The sequence below is a fragment of the Pinus tabuliformis genome, chromosome 7, assembly GCF_031772625.1.
Source record: "Pinus tabuliformis cultivar Carrire ecotype Pingquan chromosome 7, CPIR1, whole genome shotgun sequence".
NCBI lineage: Eukaryota > Viridiplantae > Streptophyta > Pinopsida > Pinales > Pinaceae > Pinus > Pinus tabuliformis.
This window is the reverse complement of record NC_142293.1, coordinates 1,407,479,111-1,407,498,856: the sequence shown is the minus strand read 5'-3', so window position 1 is coordinate 1,407,498,856 and position 19,746 is coordinate 1,407,479,111. Positions and strand designations below refer to the sequence as shown.

The following is a 19,746-nucleotide window of genomic DNA, read 5'->3' as shown; positions in this document are numbered from 1 at the left end:
TGTGTTGCCCAACCCTTGTCCTGCTTTCCAAAAGTCTTCAGACCCAACCTTTTAGAGTAGGATCCCACCAAACACTAAACCCCACTTCAACGAAAAACAAGGATTCAAATTAATTCGTCCAACTTACTTCCACCTTCAACAAGGGTTTTTAGGCCGTCTATTATTCTGTGGAGGCCCTCAATCAACCCCAACGATGATTTGTCCTCGCAGAACTCTAAATTAGCCCCAAAATCCTACCTAGACATATCCAAGTTGCCACAGTCCTTATTCAAACATTTCTAATGTAATCAGAGAATTTCCTATTGCCAACAAAGGAAATAAGGTAGAAATGGCTATCGGTCATTTTTGAAGGGACAAAGCAACTACCAAAAATCATTTTCACGAGGACAAAGCAGCTACCAATAGTCATTTTCATATGCAATGTTAGAAATGGATGCCAACTCCTAACTTTTTCTAATATATACATTTCAACCTTTCAACTGAGAGTTTTAAATAGAATCTAAACTCTCAGTCGAGTGTTTTAAATGGAATCTAAACTCTCAAGAAAGAGATTTTAAATAGAATCTAAACTCTCGGTTGAGAGTTTTAAATGGAACCTAAACTCTCAAACAAGAGATTTTAAATAGAATCTAAACTCTCGATCAAGAGTTTGTGCCCAAGAAAGTTTTTTCAACCAAACTTTCAGTTGAGAGAATAAATTAGAATCTAAAACTATCATTCGAGATATTTAAATAGAAGTTAGAATCTAAAATTTCGGTCGAGAGTTTGTGCTCCGAATTTTTTTTTCCCAAAACTCTCGGTCAAAAACTTTTTAAACTCTCGGGCGAGAGTTTGCAACCCTGGGATTAACCTTGCTAAACTCTCTGCCAATAAATTTCATACTTTCTCTAATAAAATATTTTAACTTTTTTTATCGACTAAGAATTTTCCGAATATAACACAACTTCTCCCCACATACAAAAATGTGTTTCCCATTCATGTTTTCACCCTATATTCTAGCCATTTTGAATATTTTATGTGATAATAAACTTTGTTTGTATCACCTAAACTCTCTAAAGGAGGATTTTTGGGCAACCAAAAAATTCTGGGTAGTATTAATCTAGTACAAGAAGCGATCTACTCCAATAGAAACAAAGGAGAAAAATGTGTTGATAGTTAAAATGATGAGAGAAGAAAATTAATTATAAAGCTACACACACATAAACCTTAAACCTGATTTACCCTGGAAAACCCCAATTGGCTAAAACCATCCAACACTGGATCTATTATTATCCTTGACTTAAACATAGCTAATCTAGCTAACACCATGACCACGACCAAGTGAGCCTTCAAATCAACTCTAGCACATCACAATGGAGAATCCCCAAGTATTTCAAAGGATTTAACTACATGTAATACCACGGGTCACCAATACCAAGTTCATGAAACCACCACTATTGTCCTAACAACCTTGTCTCTTTCATCATCATGTTCACCTAACAATCCCCCCTTTAAACTTGGCTAGGGAAATTCTTTGAATATAATCCCAAAAACCCGCATGCTCTCCTCTTTTATCACCTAGGTCTACATCTAGACTTTATCGATAGGGGTACACATGCCTAAACAAGTCCAACAACCATATTCCCATTTACGTGTGGTTTACAATTGTTTGTCTCCAAAGTAAATTTCCATCTTGATTTGACACACATGCTTAGACTAGGTGCTCTCCTCATGCTACTTCATTGTAACCAACATCCTAATATGGTTTTGTATATGTTGGCTTTGGTCTATGATTCTACATATATTTGTTGAACTAGAGATCTCATGTCATCTCCAAGCAAATCATCTATGCACTACTCAACTCCTTTGTGGCTTGACCAAACACTAAAATTCTCCCTTCACAAAGTATTAACTTTTTCTTTATGGCCCTTCATTTGACTCTGATACCACTTTTTAATATTAAAATGATATGAGAAGAAAAATAGTTATAGAGCAAAACGCACATAGGACATCTACGCATGATTTACCAAGGAAAGCCCCAACTAGGAAAGAACCATCTAACAATAGATGAATTATTATCATTGACTTAAATGCAACCAAGCTAGTCAAGACCTTACCCTTGTCCAAGTGAGACTTCCACTCAACTCTAACACATTATAATGGAGAATCCCCATGCCTTTTAAAGGATTTAGCTACATGTAGTACTGTGGGCTTAATACCATTGGTCACTAATGCTAGGTGCCTAAAACCACCACTATTGACCTAACAACCTTAAATGTTTCATCGAGTCAAGTTTACCTAAAAAATTATGGTGATAAAGTTAAACATGGCTAACACCTTTAATCATGTTAGCCATAATTTTCTTTTAAATGTTCTAAGAAAATTTGGGTTTGAATACAACATCATTCGATGGATCCCTACTTGCACTAGATGCCCATGGATTTCTCCATTGATGAAGGGTGGATCAAGAAGATTTTGTAAATCCTCATGAGGTCTACACTAAGGTTTCCCCCTCTTCTATTTTATACATCCTAACGGATTAATAATTGACGTTGAAATATGGAATATGAGAGGCCATAGGACAACTTCTAAGTATCAAATATGCCAGTGGAGTTAAAAGTATATGGCATGCTCACTTTGTTGATGATAATTTATTTCAGGTGGAGCCTCAATACAAATTTCTAACAAATTCAAAAATTCCCTTCAAAGTTTTATAAATGCCTTAACAAGACAACCTAACTTGGATAAGAGCCATTTGGAATCTTCAAAGCTCAACAACACAAAAAATAAACCCAACTTTCCATCAACAGAGTCTTGAAATTTCCTATTAAAGGAAGGTTGGTATGTCTTTCCTTATATGGGAATACCGTAATCCCTACCCCATCCTACTTGGTTCCTCATTCTCATGAAATTCAAAACTAAATTTACCTAGTGAGGTGTGCAAAGGTTAAATTTGACAAGGAGAGAAATTTTATTAAAATATTTATTATCAACACTTCCTATCTTCTAATTCTTCACTTTGAAGGCATCAATAGGAGTTGGAAATGCTAAAGCACAAGAACTTCATAAATTTTTGTGGTAATGAAGGAAAAGAAATTACAAACACTTCCATTTGTTCCATTGGACTATGGTTTTCACATCTAAAATCCATAGTGGATTGGAAATCAAAGAAACACTTCCATTTGGTCCATTGGCCTACGATTCATATGCCTAAAATCCATGGTGGATTGGGAATCAAAGATCCCTCTCTACTGAATTTAGTATTGAGAGCCAAACTCATTTATAGACTAATCAAAGAGAAAATTTATTGGTGGAAGCAAGTCCTCCATAAAATTTTTTAATAAAGGAAATATTTTGTTTCCCTGAGTAACCCCTTCGAGTTCAAGGAGGATCACAATTATGAAACTTTTGGCGAAAACCCTTCCTCTCATAAAATTCCAATGTTTTTTGGCCATGACATTAAAAATCAAAGTCATGATCATGGAATACCTTACAATTCTAACAATTTTCAACCATGAATCTAAATATCAAATAGTGTGACTTTGAAAAACCATAAAATTTTGAAATCTTTAAACCATGAAATTAAAACCAAATATCACAAGTACAAAACACTTAAAATTTGAACACTTTTCAACGATGACGTTATAGACCAAATATCACGACTAAAAGAAAAAAATCAACACCTAAATCAAATAGTCACTTTACCAAGAGGTTTTTTTTTTAATCGAAAAGTATAACTCTTTTAAAATCTTAGCTTAAGACATCTTGACACATTTTCAAAAGGGCACTTAAATTGCAATATTTATAACTATGGCTTAAAAAATGATCATTAATGTACATGAAATCATGAAATTACCATTTAAAAGAATGGGGTAACGCAAAATGTTTAAATTTTTAATTGAAAAGCATGAAAAAATAAATTTATTTTTTAAAACACATCAAATAACTTGGAAAAAAATGTTTGTTTCAAAATGATTTTTTTTAATCAACAAAAAATGATTAAAAATAAAAAAAATTAAGCAATTAAAAAAAATAAAATACAATAAATTTTTAAAATGATTAAAAAAGAAAAAAAAAATTAAAAGGAAAATTTTAAAATATATATTAAAAAACAAAACACTGTATTTTGGGGGAAAAAAACAATATAACCCAAAAAAAACAAAAAAACAAAAATAAACACATTTAAAAAAAAAAAAAAAATAAACACATAATTAATTAAAAAATAAACAACCAAATAAAATAAAATAAAGTAAATAAATAAACAAAAAATATAAAATTAAAATTAAAAACACAAAAAAATAAAAATAAATGATCCTGGGGACGATAATGTTGGTCAATGCTCCTCCATCCATGGAGTCCCAATCATAGTAAACTATAGTCAACAATGTCCAAATATAACTAATCGTGATCAACCGTAGTCAAACATGGTATCTCGTCGTCAATTACAAATAACCATCTATAATCATAGTCAACCATATTCAAGCATAGTCAATTATGGCCATCCATAGGTAACTATGTGAAACCATACAAAATAATGGTCAACCATAAGCAAGCATGAGAAACCATAGTCAACCATGGTCAACTATAGCCTTTTATAACCAATCATAGTAAATCACATTCAACCATGGTCAAACATTACTTGACACCATAGACTCATAGTGTGATGAACATTGTTCAACATGCCAGTGTGATGACCATAACTCGACATGGTCATGTGACGAACATAAACCGACGTCACAATGTGTTAAACAAAATCTAGCATTGAAATGTGATAAACATAACCTAAAATCATAATGTGACAGACATATCCTTATGTCACAACCAAACATAATCCTTCATCAATGTCACATTATGATGCAATTTCGCCATATTAAACTATAGCCAGTCATGGTTAACCATAATCAAATGGTCACCCAAGTCTACCATGGTCAAACATAGTCAACTATGGTAAATCATAGTCACTCATGGTCAACATGTTCAACCATGGTTTACCCCAACCAACTATTGTCAATCATAAGCAACCATGGTGAGCCATAATAAATCATGGTTAGCATTGGTAACATGGTCATGGTCAACCATAGCCATCTATAGCCTTTTATGGGCAACCATAGTTATTATAGCCTTTCATGGGAAACCATAGTCATTATAGCCCTTCATAGGGACCAATAGTCAACCATCATTAAACATGTTTAAACATAGTCTACACAATCAACCATTGTCAATATAGTCTAATGTGGTCCACCATATTCAAAGATGGACACCCTTGATTACCCATAATCAATCATGGTCAACCATTTAACATGGCCTTCTATAGTTGACCATGGTTTACCCTAATCAACCATAGGCAAACCATTGAAAATCGTTAACAATGGGCAATCATGCCCAACATGGGAACCATTGTCAAATGTTGTTAGCCATGGTTAACCACAGTCAACTATATCATTTTATGGATACCCAAAAGAAACCATTTTGAACTTGGTCATAAATATATACGTGTTCAACATGGTCAAATGTGGCCAACCACATTGACCCATAGCCATCCATCTGTTGACCATAATAAACTCGAATCAACAATAAGTAAATCATTTTCAACCATAGTTGAACATAATCAACCATGGTCAACTATAAACAACCATACTCACACAATCTCAACAACATGTTCAAGGGGGTCGACATAGTTAGCCACACTTAACCATGGTGAACCATAGACAACTATAGTTAAACATAGTCAATTATAGTCTCTCATTATAAGAAACTCAACCATGGTTAACGAAAGTCTACATGGTCAACAATGATTAAACATGTAAAACCGCGGTCAACCACATCCATGGTCAACAATGGTCACTCATAGTCAACAAAATGTAGACCATAATAAAACCATTGCATCCATAACCATAATCAGCCATGTACTACTAATCCTCCCCATGCACAATGATCTATAAGTACCACAACCATATTATTAAAAGTTGTTGATTTAAGTTGATTCCATCCTTTAAATGATGATCATATATCAACCACTTTCAATAATGTGGTTATAGTAGTGATCATTATAAGTAGAACGAGCATTTATTTTGAACATAACTATTAAATGTTTTGGTATTTTTAGTGGGAATTTAGTTATACAATTTAAGGTATTTCTAGTGGGAATTAAACTATACATTTTTTAGCAATTTTATGATTTTTCATTGTTTAAAATGCAATTTTGAATGAATAAATAGATTCAGGACCCTAAAAAATCTTTAAGGCATTTGGATTGTGCAAATCACACATGTCAAACTTAGATTCCAACAAATTCCTACCAAATTTTAAACAAAATCAATAAAAAATATACCATAAAAAATGGAATAATTAAATTACATGTTTATGTCCCAATTTTAAAGAAAACCGACCTGAAAATATACCGTAAAAAAATAAAATAGTTAAACTACATGTTTAATTTGTATGGTTAGTTGTGGGAAGGTATCGAATGTTTGTTCTAAAGAGAGTGGCGTGCTTCTTAAGTCAAAAGGACCATTTTTGAATGGCAATGGATACATATCATGTGTGCTAAGATGTATATGTAAGTGACCGATAAAATGGACATTAAGATCGTTTTTTAATTGGGCGATTTGTTTCACATCTAGAGCGTAGTTTAACGAAGCTACAATTTTGGATGTTTTATGGGTTTTTGATGGTGATGAATTCATTTTCGCTATAGAAAAAAATAATAATTTAAACACTGCTACAATAATATTACTTGAAGAATTTTAGACTCTGGCGAGAAATTCATCATCTAGACAATGGCCTCATTAGTCAACGCCAAATTCTACTGTATAGATTCGTTTGATGTCCATTGGGAGATTTGTTTGACAAACATTCTTGGGTGAAAATAATTTCAATATCGGTAAATCGTATACCGATAACAATAGATATGGTAACCTAAGCAAGTGCAGATTGGCACTTCAAAGATTATTCGTCTGTAAATACAAGACAATGTTAAATGTGTAGTCACATCACGGTTGGTACATCAAACAAAAATTTGAGACTCATGAGTGAGGCTATCAATATTTATGGAGCTATCACTCCATTAATGCACTGGGGCGATATATGCCAACCATTGGATTTAATGAAGTACAAAATCCAGTGGGTGGCATATACTACCCCAATGCATTAATGGAGCTATAAATCTGCAAATATTGGTTGCCCGTGAGTGATCCCTAATTTCGGATACAGGACCATTTTAAATGTGCAGTCACATCTCGGTGCTTCAATTGAAAAGCAATTTGATATCAGTATTGTGTAACATAAGTCGCGAGTGTCATATACATTAATGGTAATAATCTAATGCTCAACATTCAATGTTGCAGGGTAATAGCTAAGTGCTCACTCAACATTTAATGTTGCATAATGATGCGGATAATATTAATCTTACTGTTTACTTGAATTATTATACTAAATTATAAAATAGTACTTGACTTTAAAGAATTATTAGTAAGTGTAGTCTAAAAAACCCACAATTAGCCTTGAAAATAATGGAAATTTCAGCAAGATTATGATAAAATCCGGCATAAAATTTTGAAATCTTGGTTACAACTGTCAAACTTCAGGATTTTGGATGCCTCAGGGGCTATTGATGGCATTGAATCGATTTCCAGCATAAAAAACGATTCAAATACTCCAGTATTCTATTTTTTGAAGTTTTTTTACTAGATTCCGGCAAGAAATCTGTCGTCTGAGAGAATTTGTGGTGTTAGTAGACAACACCTTTTAGTTATATCTAGTTATAATTACGCATAAAAACAATGGAAATTTTTGCATTATTTTGATAAAAAAATCTCGCTGAAATTTTTGGACAACTAGGTTACAACTGTCAAGCTTCAAGATTTTGAGTGACCTAAGAAGTTTTTGATGTTGAATCCATTTCCACTATCAATAACACAATGCAAACACTATTACTATCATTTTTTTGGAAAAAAGAAAAAGGGTGCTAAATTCCGAGGATTTTTCACTGTCGTGGCGAAATTGATGCCTCCATAAACAACGCCTAAAGATAAAATGATATTATGTTATTGACTCTAAAATGAATAGTTCTTAAGATGAATAAAAATGATAATTTAATTTTAATATCACAACATTAAATTGGATATGAGTCTTTTCGTTTATAAAATAAAGAAACCCCTTCTTTTAACAATTTGGCTAACAAAATCTATAAAAATACAGATACTCTACTCCTTTAAATCTGAACTTATAACCAATGTTTTAAAACTCGGAACTCGTCTAGGGTCAACTCCGACTCAAAATCGACTTAGACGAGTTGATTCCAAGGACTCAATATTTGTAAAAAGCACATTAAATATTGATTTTTTAACGAAAAAACATATATTAAGATTTTCATTCATGTTTCCAAACTCAAAGCATTAGAGTAATAGGGATAAGAGGGCTAGAGAGATGTGGAAGGGTCTAATTAACTTTATAGGTGTGGGAGAGAGGTAGAGGGGTTAAGGTTTTAGAAAAACAAAAAAATATAATTTTTGGGGTCCACGAGGCAATCTTTTTTTACTACAACTGAGCTGGTCTAGTTCAAGTTAAATTTGGTTGGTCAGGTCAGTTCGGTAATGAACCAGCCAAGTTGGGGTCCAACTCGTCCGGTTCGATGCTAGACCTGTCCCTGGTCCGAGTTAAGGGCCGAGTTGGACTAGAAGAGGGTTCCAACCATTAGAACAATCGATTTTAAAAACACTACTTATAACATCATAAAAGAAACACACACTTCACCATTAAACCCATTAAAAACACCCAACACCATCAATTTCAATTCCACTATCCTTAATTAAGGGATGGAAGACTAACATAGAAAAGTGAGCACACCATATGGTTTATGTAATATGGACAACATATAAATGTTGTAATCTATATGTTATATGTTTTGGAAAGTTTTTGGTGTATTTTCTCAATTTGCCTTTGTTACAAGTTTGAATTATAAAATCTCCATAATGAGAATACTCCAAATTTTTTACCTTTTCCAAAATAATGAATCCAAAAAAAACTATACCTTTTCCAAAATAATGAATCCATAAATAAAAACTAATTTTAAAGAACAAATAAAACTGAAAATTTAAACAAAATGTCTTTTTCTACGTTCCGACTAAAAACTCCCAAACGCATAATGTTTAGACAACGCCAATGGAAATTGGGCCTACACGCTTTTCTGGTACATATGCTGACGATTGCAGGGAAAAAATGTGCTGTCTCCCACCTCGAGTGTATGTAGAGGTAGATGTGATGCATCACACATCTTGAGAATTCGATGCGACCGCGTTTGCAAAGTAGGAATCACAGTAATGGCGATGATAACGATTATGGATGCTTTCGTGTTTACTTTAACACAACAGGAATTACAGTAACAATCCTGAGAATAAAATGCTTTCATGTCTCAGTTTGTTCGTTTCTTCAGGGTTAGCAATAGCACTAATACCCCAGTTTGTTCGTTTCTTCAGGGTTAGCACTAGCACTAATACGCACGTCTCTTATTTGGAACCGCCTTTCGTCTTCCTGATACGTTATTGCTGTTTGTAGATATATAAGGGCTCTTCAAAACAGAATAACCAGGCATAGCCAAAACAATGGAGAACTCTACCCTGGTAACATTGAATTGTGCACTTCTACCATGGTGTCCTGATGTATATATCTGTATATGTATTTGGGTTGCCTTGTTCATTGCATTAAAGCATCTGATTGGCAGGATCTTGTTGCTCTCTTTGAGGGCTTCAACATTGGAAAATGCCACAGAGTGCATAGCTTCTTCATTGCATATTCAAGAAAAGAGAGCATCTCCAGATGAGCATATTCAATATGATGTATTCATTAATTATCAGAACAATGAAATATCGGCCAATAGGTTTGTGGACAATTTGTACGAAGTGCTCAAGTCCTGCGGGGTAAGGGCATTTGTGAAGAGTAAAGAAGAAGAAGAAGAAGTGGTGGTGGTTTTAGATGGCCGGACAAAGCATGCCATCTCAACTGCCAAGCTTCATCTGGCAATCTTCTCTAAGGAGTACGCTCAATCCCCAAAATGTTTGTCCGAATTGTATGAGATGGTTATGAATGACAAAAGGGTTTTCCCTCTGTTTTTTGACATTGAGCCCTCGGATGCGGGGTGGATCAGACGTAGTTATGCAGAGGCTTTCAAACGGCATGGAGAGCAGCAGAAATTTCAGACTGAAACGCTTAACAACTGGAAGGAAGCATTGCATGCTGTTTCGCTCATTACCGGCTGGGAACTGGCTCAGTTCAAAGGGTACGCAAATTTTCATCTCAATACCTGCAACCACATCCTTCTTAGCATATTTATTATTAGAAAATTTAAAGATTAGCCAATCTAGGGTTTTTGGGATTTAATGAATTCGAATTAGAGGGCAACCACTCTATTATGTTATAGTATGCACAATATTGTGTAATAATATTGTGAATGTTTAACTATCGTAACACTCTGATTCTTCCTCTATCCTTCATATTGATAAGATTGGATCAACTGGAAACAGAGTAAGTCACTCTCTTGAAATGGGGAAGAAATGAAAGCATATATATATTTTATGTGGGGATTAGCTGCATTGAGGAGGTTGGATCAACCGGAAAGAGAGTAAGTCCTCTCTTGAAAAGGGAAAAAAGTGAGCATATGTATTTTATGTGGGGATGTGGGGATTAGCTCTGCACTGAGGAGAGTAAATCCCAAGTTTGGAAAGGGATCTACCGGAAATGTTGGGATTATCTCTGCATTGAGAAGAGTAAATCCCAAGCTTGGAAAGGGATCTACCAGAAATGAAAGAAAGCACAAATTGATAATTGGAAAAATTCATATTTTTGTTATTTCCAGGGTTTATTATTATATTATAATAGTAAATTCAAGTAAATTTATGAATACAAATAACACAAGTGGGATTACTGTAAATTGATTCCAAACACTAAAATTCCAGAGGCTAGAGTTAAAATAATAGTGGATGTGACACGGTATTTTGTGTTAAGGGTTAAGTTTGTTGATTAGGAATTTTGTTGGTGCAAAAAGTTTAGTCAAGGGACTAGATTCTGGGGTAAACCAAAATCCCATTTCCCCAATAAAATAGTCTTAAGGCATGTGGATTATGGGTGCACAAAGCCTTCCAAGAATTCACCCACACACGAACTTTCTTTTTAAAGTTTTTTTTTGCTGTTGTTGCTTCAGCTGTGAATTCTTGCTGCCGCTCTTTCTGAGCAAAACCACGCCTGGTCCATCAAACACAAGTAACACGCAACATAATTCGATTCGAATGGTCTGCATATCTCAAAAGCGAATAGGTTACGGAACGGTATCTCTGTAGAGTCTGCTATTGCGACCGGAGGAAGATAAATTGTGTCACACTTCGGTTTGAACTGAATCGCCTTGATGCCTCCAGCGTGTGGCTTAAATTTGATACAAGCACGTGTTAGCTCTGCTGCACGAAGGATGCCTCCAACGTCATTCATTGACTCCTCCGCCTCCTCCTCTTCGTCTTCGCTTTCTTTCTCGAGCACTGAGTGCCCCTCATCCCAGGCAGGCTCCCATGTATCGCCGTATCCCTACATCCAATGCACGTTCACGATGGACACAACACTTTCCAAAGCTCGATCTCCACATCATCGGCCGACTTGACAAAAACGCCCTGGCTTCAGAAAAAATAAAACATAATGCTGGCAAACAATACACAGACACAAGTTCACATAAAACGCATTTTTATTATGTACAAACTCAGTTACAATTTAAGGCATCTCAGCCTTAATCAAGAATTCTCCAGCAACTACATTTTACCTTCTCTCACATGCACAGGTTTTTCTCTCCATGTTTTTCTCATTCACTAATGAATTCTTCATATCTTATTATACATACATTCAGTTTTAACTGAATTTTAACTGAAATTAGTTCATTAACCAAATTTTGTTCAAGGTTGGCCTGGTTGTCCGTATGATTGTCCACGTGTCTTCTTTCTCTAATTTTATTTTCGCTGAGGTGTTCGGATGCCCTGCATCAAATATGGTTCAGACTTGGTGTGATCTTAGAGTGCTTTGTTGATTGGAAATTTGGTGGGTACAAAAGTCTAACCATGTCACAAGTCAGTGTGATCTAGGCTCGGTATAATCTATAATTAATTTTGACAGTTTTTCTTAGTCAAACTAAACTTGCTAGTCCCTCCAAATTAACCAAAAAAACGATAATTATAATCTCCTAATTTAAAGGCACATGGGCAACCATTCTATGTCATGTTGAGTGCTCTGAGAATGCTTAGGCTCTCTTTAGCATATCGTTGTGATTGGGCGGAGGGGAGCTCTCTAGCCCAGTATGGAAGAGAGGTAGGGGAGCTCTCTAGCCCAGTATGGAAAAGATGTCAGCAAAGTATGTAAGAGATGTTGTAATGTCTTCTGGTGTCCTGTTTTTTTGTTTGTTTTTGTTTTGTTTGTTAGGTAATATGAGTCTTGAACCCAACCTACGGCTTGAGCAGTGGAGACCCAAGGACATCTAACCTGTCAAAGTCACCCAGAGATCACACCCAGCCTAGGCCACACCAACCCTTGGCATGGCCTTTTGAACAGGGGACATTTTCACCATGGAGTGTCTTAATAGAACACCTGTCACAGTCTATTCTAGGCCATGAATTGTAATGTCTTATTATGTTAACAAAAATTAAAATAACTATATGTTAAAACTAATCTAGATACTCTTAACTCCAGATCTAACAAATCCCAGAGTGATCAAATATATTAAAGTGCAAATTTTTTTTAGAATGAAAAAAAAAATAATCTCTATTTAATAAATCTAAAAGTAAAATAAAAATAATTTTAAACAGATTTATAACCCTTTACATAAACTAAACTAATAATATGTCCACTAACAATTTAGTCTCTTCCAAGGAGTTTTCAAAATCACATATTTTTACCATTACATTAAACTGTATAGATATTGCTAATTTGAATCCAACTCAATCTGTAGATTCGGAGAGCAAATTCCTGAATTTTGTTTACTGGAATTGACTTACGAATATGATTTGGGTGTGCTACTCTCATGCCGAGGTTTAAGTGAATTGTTTGAGATTTATGGAGGGTTAAGTTACATCAATGCAAGTATTTACAAAATAATTAGTATAGATTTATTTTAGGTATAAATTTAACATGAATTGAGAAGGATAAATTTCTTTAAATATTTTTAAAGTGTAAAATACAATGTTTTTTTATCATTGTTTAAATTGTATTTTTGAATGCTAAAGAAAATATATATATAACTAATTAAAATTTTAACTATAAAAACTTAAATTTTTTTCTATTTAAAATAGTTAAGTAGTTTATATAAATCTTTTATTGAAATATTTTTGAAAAGTATAAAATTAAACACCATTTTTTACTCCTAATTAATTTACAGCATACTCATATTTTTTCATTATATGAAACATTATTTTTATATTTAGAACATAATTTTTATTTTTTATTTTTATTTTAAAGGAGCTTAGATGGACAAACTTACACATCCTTTCATACTGGGCTGTAAAATGAACTTCTAAGCTTAATAATTGAGCTTGAAATGTCCAGTTATTTTTATTATTTTTACAGACAAATATGATAAAAAAATCTATCAGCCCATAAATTAGGTCAGATTTCCTGTTTGAAGTACTTTTTAATGAAATTGAGTTATGAATAATTTCTTTTTAACGAGGCTTATGGAAATTTCTGTCATGTTTAGAGAAAATCCGGCAAGGATTTTTATAAATCCAAGTTATAGTTGTTAAATTTCAAAATTTTAGGTGTCCTAGACGTTTTTGATGGTGTTGAATCCATTTTCACCATCAAAAACATGATTCAACCACTACCTTTACAAAAAAAATTGAATTTTTTTACCCAAATTCTAGTCACTTTTAACAATCTAAACAATTTCTTGACTAGTTAGACAACTCCTTTCTTTTTAGCTCTTCCGTCGTCCCATGCTGAACTAGAGTAGATTGAGTGGGGTTCCCAGAGTGGGCTAAGTAAACACCATTGAAAGTAACTTTCGCACTCCTGCGTTTGGAGTTTTCGTTACGCGAACAAAGAAAATGAGCTTCAGATTCCTTCGGCGCTTTGTTGACTTGATTTTGCTTATAGCTTCATCATGCTATAAGCCCCACGGTTAAATTGGTTTTAATCACTGGGATTAATCAATTTATGGAAAATATTTCTAACTCTTTTTTCGACTTTTGCAATATTTTCTGTCTCCGTATCACAACCAAATATGTGGTATTCAGTGAATGTGTTCATTCAGATTTTAATGCATTTTACCAACTACGCCATAACTGATTCTGCCATTAATTTCGTACTTAAATGAACTTCTCTGCCATTAATAGTTCTCTGCAATATCTGAGAACGTTTTGCCTTTGATTAGCCTTACAGGCTAGATCGATTTGATCTATTAATCCCTACAAGTGCCATTCAAGTCAAACAAAGTGGCTTCAAAAATGGGAGGTCCACCAACCAACAAGCAAGTGCCATTCAAGTCAAACAAAGTGGCTTCAAAAATGGGAGGTCCACCAACCAACAAGCAGAGTGATTGATTTTCTTTGTCTGCATTTTCTTGTGTACACCTCAACTTTTTGAAAAACTCGCATAAAAATATTTTTGTCTTTGTATCCGTCCACGTGAAATCTGTTCGTATTGAAAAACTCTAACACGATTCTTGAAAGTTGATATATATATTTGTGAAATCACGCAAAAGAGAGTTGTGCTTTTATAATGAGAGTTATAGGTTTATTACGGTTTTATTATCTTAGGTCAATGGAAATGTAAATATGGAAAAGTAATATTTTAGTAAATTGGGTTTGTGGTATTTGTGAGTATGGAAAAATATATTTAGTAATTTGGATGGATGGGTTGAGATATTTTTGTAATAAATTTGAATATAGCTTTAAAAAAAATGGAGGAGATTGATTTTTTTTTCAATTTTATAATTTTTATTTATAGTATAATTATGTTTTTTTTTACAATGTTATATTATTTGTTTTTTGGAAAATATAATTTTTGTTTGTGTTTATTACCTGTTTTTTTTGTTATTTTCATCCAAAAATGTAAGAGATTGAATTTACTTTTCAAATTTATAACATTTATTTATAGTTGATAATGTAAAAATTTAATTATTTAAGAGTGTTGTGTTATTTTTTTTATGCTAGATATAATTTTTGTTTTTATTAACAACATTTTATATCAAATTTTACAATTACCTAGTAGATATACCCTGTAGTCAACATTCTAAAATGAGTTTATTAGGAAACTAATTGACATCATTGTCAATTTACTCAACCATTAAAAATCATATAATATCACTTCTTAATTGTTTTACATTTTTGTTTTTTAAATAGTGATAATTTTTTTAATTAAATCATTTATTTTAATTATGTCTTTAATTGTATAAATAAATTCAACATCTTGAAAGCTTGGTAAAGCATTAACTTTTATAATTCAAATATCTTTAAAAAATTAGAATGCCCTTGATACAGGTAATATGATAACATTATAAGCATCAATTTATACAACTTTAAGGTTTCCTAGAATGAATATGATGACATTAAAGTTTTTTTATGATAATTCCTATCTTAATGTTCATTTTGTTAATATTGAGCAATATTGATTTTTTAATGCTTTTATCATTATATATCCTAATAAAATCAATTTATTACTTGTTTAGAAAATCTTCGGCAAAATCACATAACCAAATCACATAGACAAAAGTTTGGTTATGTGATTTTGCCGAAGATTTTCTAAACAATGTTATGGATCACAGAAGTCTAAATTCCTTAATAATTTATTACTTTTCAAAATTTATTTCTATATGTAAATAATATTAAAAATATAAAATAGAATATATATTCTTTAAATTATAATATATTATTATATATTCAAATGGTTATAAGAAATTTAAATAGTATATATATTTTTATAAAAACATTAATATTGATTTTATATATATATAATAAAAAAATTATATATTATAATTATTAAATAATTTGGTTGTATTTATTAATAAATTTAAAATTTAAAAAAAAAAAATATTATATAAATATAATACATTTTATACAATATAATTTTTGTATTCAAGTTTCTCTAATCCATAATGAATTAAGCAAAGTCTTTTGGTAGAAATCATATAAAAGAAATTTTTCGCTGACGTGATGAAGCGGCAGACCATGGCAAAGGCTTAAATAGAGAGCAATGTAGAGACATAACTATGATATTAATTTATTAATATATTAAAAACAAATATTATTAAGTAACAACTATATTAAATGGTCAAAATTTTGTCGTATATGATTTCTACCGAAAAACTAAACTTAATATAATTTTTATCATTAATAATTTTTTTATAAAAAACAAATATTAAGTAATAAAATTACATATTACATTTGTTTTTTATCGTATTAATTGACTAAGCATCCGAATTTAATTTCTTATTTTCGCTATTATCAAAATTTAAAAATTAAATTAAATTTAAAACCTCAACTAGAGCGTAATAATCATAATCGTGACTAGCTGCCACTACCTCACCTCGTTGGCTTTACACAGCGTCTGTGTTTCAAAGTCGTTCCATAAATCGCTGCGTTTCCAATTCCCTCCATATATCGCTGCCTTGCAAGATCGCTCCATAGATTGCGAAGTTTCAAATTCGGTCCATAGATCGCTAAGTTTCAATTTCACTTCAGAGATTACTTTGCTTCAAACTTATAGATCTTTCGCATTGAAATCCATAATCCATTGAAAATTCCGTTTCAAATTCCTTTCATCATCAGATATGGTTGTTAAGAGTTTTGATTTAACCATAAGACATTGATGTAATATCTATGGATATTAATATATTTTTGAATTGAATCATGATATTGTCCATCTTCACAGATTTGTTTTCTAATGTTTTTTCCAAGGATTATCGAGCAAAAGTCTTTAATCTCAAGACTTAAAATTAGATGTAAATGTTTTTTAAAACTTGATTTTTAATTGATTTTTGATTAATCTCTTATTGCAATAATGACAAGTTACATGCACAATAGTCATTATTGGTCACTTGGGAAGTATCAAAATATAAATCATTCACAATGCCACATCCTATGGATGAGAAAAACATATCACCGATGTTGTATCCAATGTTTACAAGCCTAAGCTAGAGGAATTAAAGGGTCCGGATGAAAGTGAGTTCTCATTCCACTTGTAGATATGGGTAATTCAAGAGACACTTGTACATTTAGATACCTTGGCCTAAGAAAAGGACATCAAGAACAAAAATACTATGACCACAACCCTAAGTTAACAATGTCATTTGCAATATGACATGAAGCACTTCAAGTTTCAACAATAAGAATAAGTTAGCAATGTCATTTGCAATATGACAAGAAGCACTTCAACTTTCAACAATAAGAATACATTTGAAATGTTTGACTTAGGTTGGTTGCATTTCCTTCCCAACATACAAATTATGTCCTAAGTTTTTTCAATTTATATACACACATGATTTCTCAAAGAAGTTTGAAATAAAAGGCTCTAGGTCTTACTTTATTACATTCTAGTGTGTAGTTAAATTGATTAAGAATCACGATTCTTTGAAAGTTGATGAAGACAATATACAAGCAATTTGTTAGTAGTTTTATTTATTTAAGGTAGAGTAGATCTTATAACACTTTTATTATTAATTTGATTCCAATTTCATAGCGGATCCAAAGGAGATCCATCTCAAAGTTGCAAAGGGTTTTGTTGGGTGTATCCAAGATACATATGAGCTTGACATGAAATATTTTAGCAAACTTTCAAATTGGTTGGTTGTAAATATAGGATCTGATTGTTTAGGTGATTAAAATGACTAGAAGTTCACTTTCAATTGTGTGTTTAATATTGAATTAGTTTCATATTGTAAGAATGAAAATGTTGTTTCATTATCTTGTTGAAACAAATATTAAAGTGAATTAAAAAAGAAAGGGTATGAGAAGTGAAGGGAGAAGTCATTATTTTCCTTGTGGAAGTCTCCTCTTATAGGATGAAACCTAAGAATGGAAACTTTAAGAAAGAAAGGAGAAGGGAGAAGAAAAGAAGAGAGAAAAAAGAAATGAGAGTATAATTTGAAGATTTTTTATGAGAGATTTTAATTAAAAAATATTTTTTGTTTTATTTTTTTATTTTTTTTATAATGAGGGATTTTAATTAAAATAAAAATGAATACTCTCATAGTATGAGGATTAATATATGGACTTGTCTAATCAAGGAAAAATTCAGCTAGAACAATGATTTTCTTGCTAGAATTTGCTAAATTTATTTTAGTGTTTTAAATCTAACACTGGGAGTGTTACGATCATTCTTTTTATTGTGGAAATGGATTCTGAAACTTGACAGATGTAACCTAGATTTCCAAAATTTTGGATCCGATATAGTGAAATTCATGTAGGAAAAATCATTCTTTTGCTAGCAAAATCATCGCATATTTAGACTACACTTTATTTCTAACATTTGATATTTTATAAAATTAACTTTTGAAAAGCACTACTTATATTTAATTACTCAAAACCTTAATGCTAAACTTACACTAAATTCACATTAGATTCAACGCTAAATCCAATGTTAAGCAAAGACATTAAAATTAAATTAGTGAAAACAACATTGAATTTAACAATGCCCCATGAAATAGAATTGAGTTTTTGTCAAATTTACTATATAGATGAATGAAAGGAAAACAAAATCTTTAATGCTAAATTTACACTAAATTCAATGCTAAATCCAATGTTAAACGGGACATTAAAATTAAATTAGTGAAAACAACATTGAGTTTAACCATGCCTCATGAAATAGCACCGAGTTGTTTCCAAATTTACTTAAAAAATAAAGTTTTTTTTTTTTATTATTTTATTAAAAATATGAAAAAAGAAAAAATTAATTAATAATTTTGTCGTCGTAACAATTTATTGCAAATTATCCCTATTTTATTACTATTTATAGAGATTAAAAAAACATCCCATCATAAAAGTAGTATATAAACATGAAAGGACAATGACTATTCCCATGAAAGTAGTGCAAGCACAACCTTTTACTTTCGAACATGCCTCTAACTTGTGAATATAAATGTCAAAAAAGATAAAAGACAAGCAACCATTAATTTCTTTCAATATTCCATGTATACACAAAGTGAACGTCCCATTCCTATTACAAATTCCAGCTCATCTTTCCACAATTAATCTTCCTAACCTTGTCGTAAAATAACTATTTTCCTCTCATTCTTTGAAAAAGTGATTTCGAGTTGAAAAATGCCGAGTATGGCTTTCCGTTTCAATTAAACGTGGTTTTATAAAACTATATTTAGGTCTCAAGGGGGAAAATATACGAAAGACAAACACAAAATTAAGTAATATTATATATGATAAAAAAATTTTAAGATGAGAAAAAGGAAGGAAAAATATTATTATAGTAAATTTAAAATATTATTTATTTATTTTTGTTATTTGTTATGAAATATTAATAATAAAGGCCTATGGACTTATAAGAGTTTGTAAGAGAGTATATTGTTAGGATCCTATGTGTGTAGAAGTCGATTGGATTTAATAAAATATTAAAAAAAAAATGGTTAATAATAAATAAAAAGATTAAATTTATTTATTTTTAATTGTTAATTTTTTTTCCAATTTAATTTTGAAAATTAATATTAAAATAATATTTATAATAAAATTGTAAAGTAAGTAGGTTAATGATTATTAGAATATATTCTAGGGAGTGGATTGTTTTTATGTAGGATTA

The 19,746-nt window shown here is 31.6% G+C and overlaps 1 protein-coding gene across 2 annotated transcripts in view; it reads left to right on the top strand.

Moving 5' to 3' along the window:
* Window positions 1–9,228: 9,228 nt before the first annotated feature.
* Window positions 9,229–19,746, top strand: part of LOC149252924 (uncharacterized) — a 55,899-nt gene continuing 45,381 nt past the window's right edge. Inside the window, exons 1-2 of one of the 2 annotated variants that reach the window (XM_089459833.1) lie at window positions 9,229–9,413; window positions 9,535–10,255. In XM_089459833.1, the coding sequence (XP_089315959.1) occupies window positions 9,582–10,255 (674 nt within the window). In that variant the 5' untranslated portion in view covers window positions 9,229–9,413; window positions 9,535–9,581. Of the gene's footprint in view, window positions 10,256–19,746 lie in introns of both variants that reach the window. The other variant, XM_089459832.1, reaches the window with a different exon arrangement.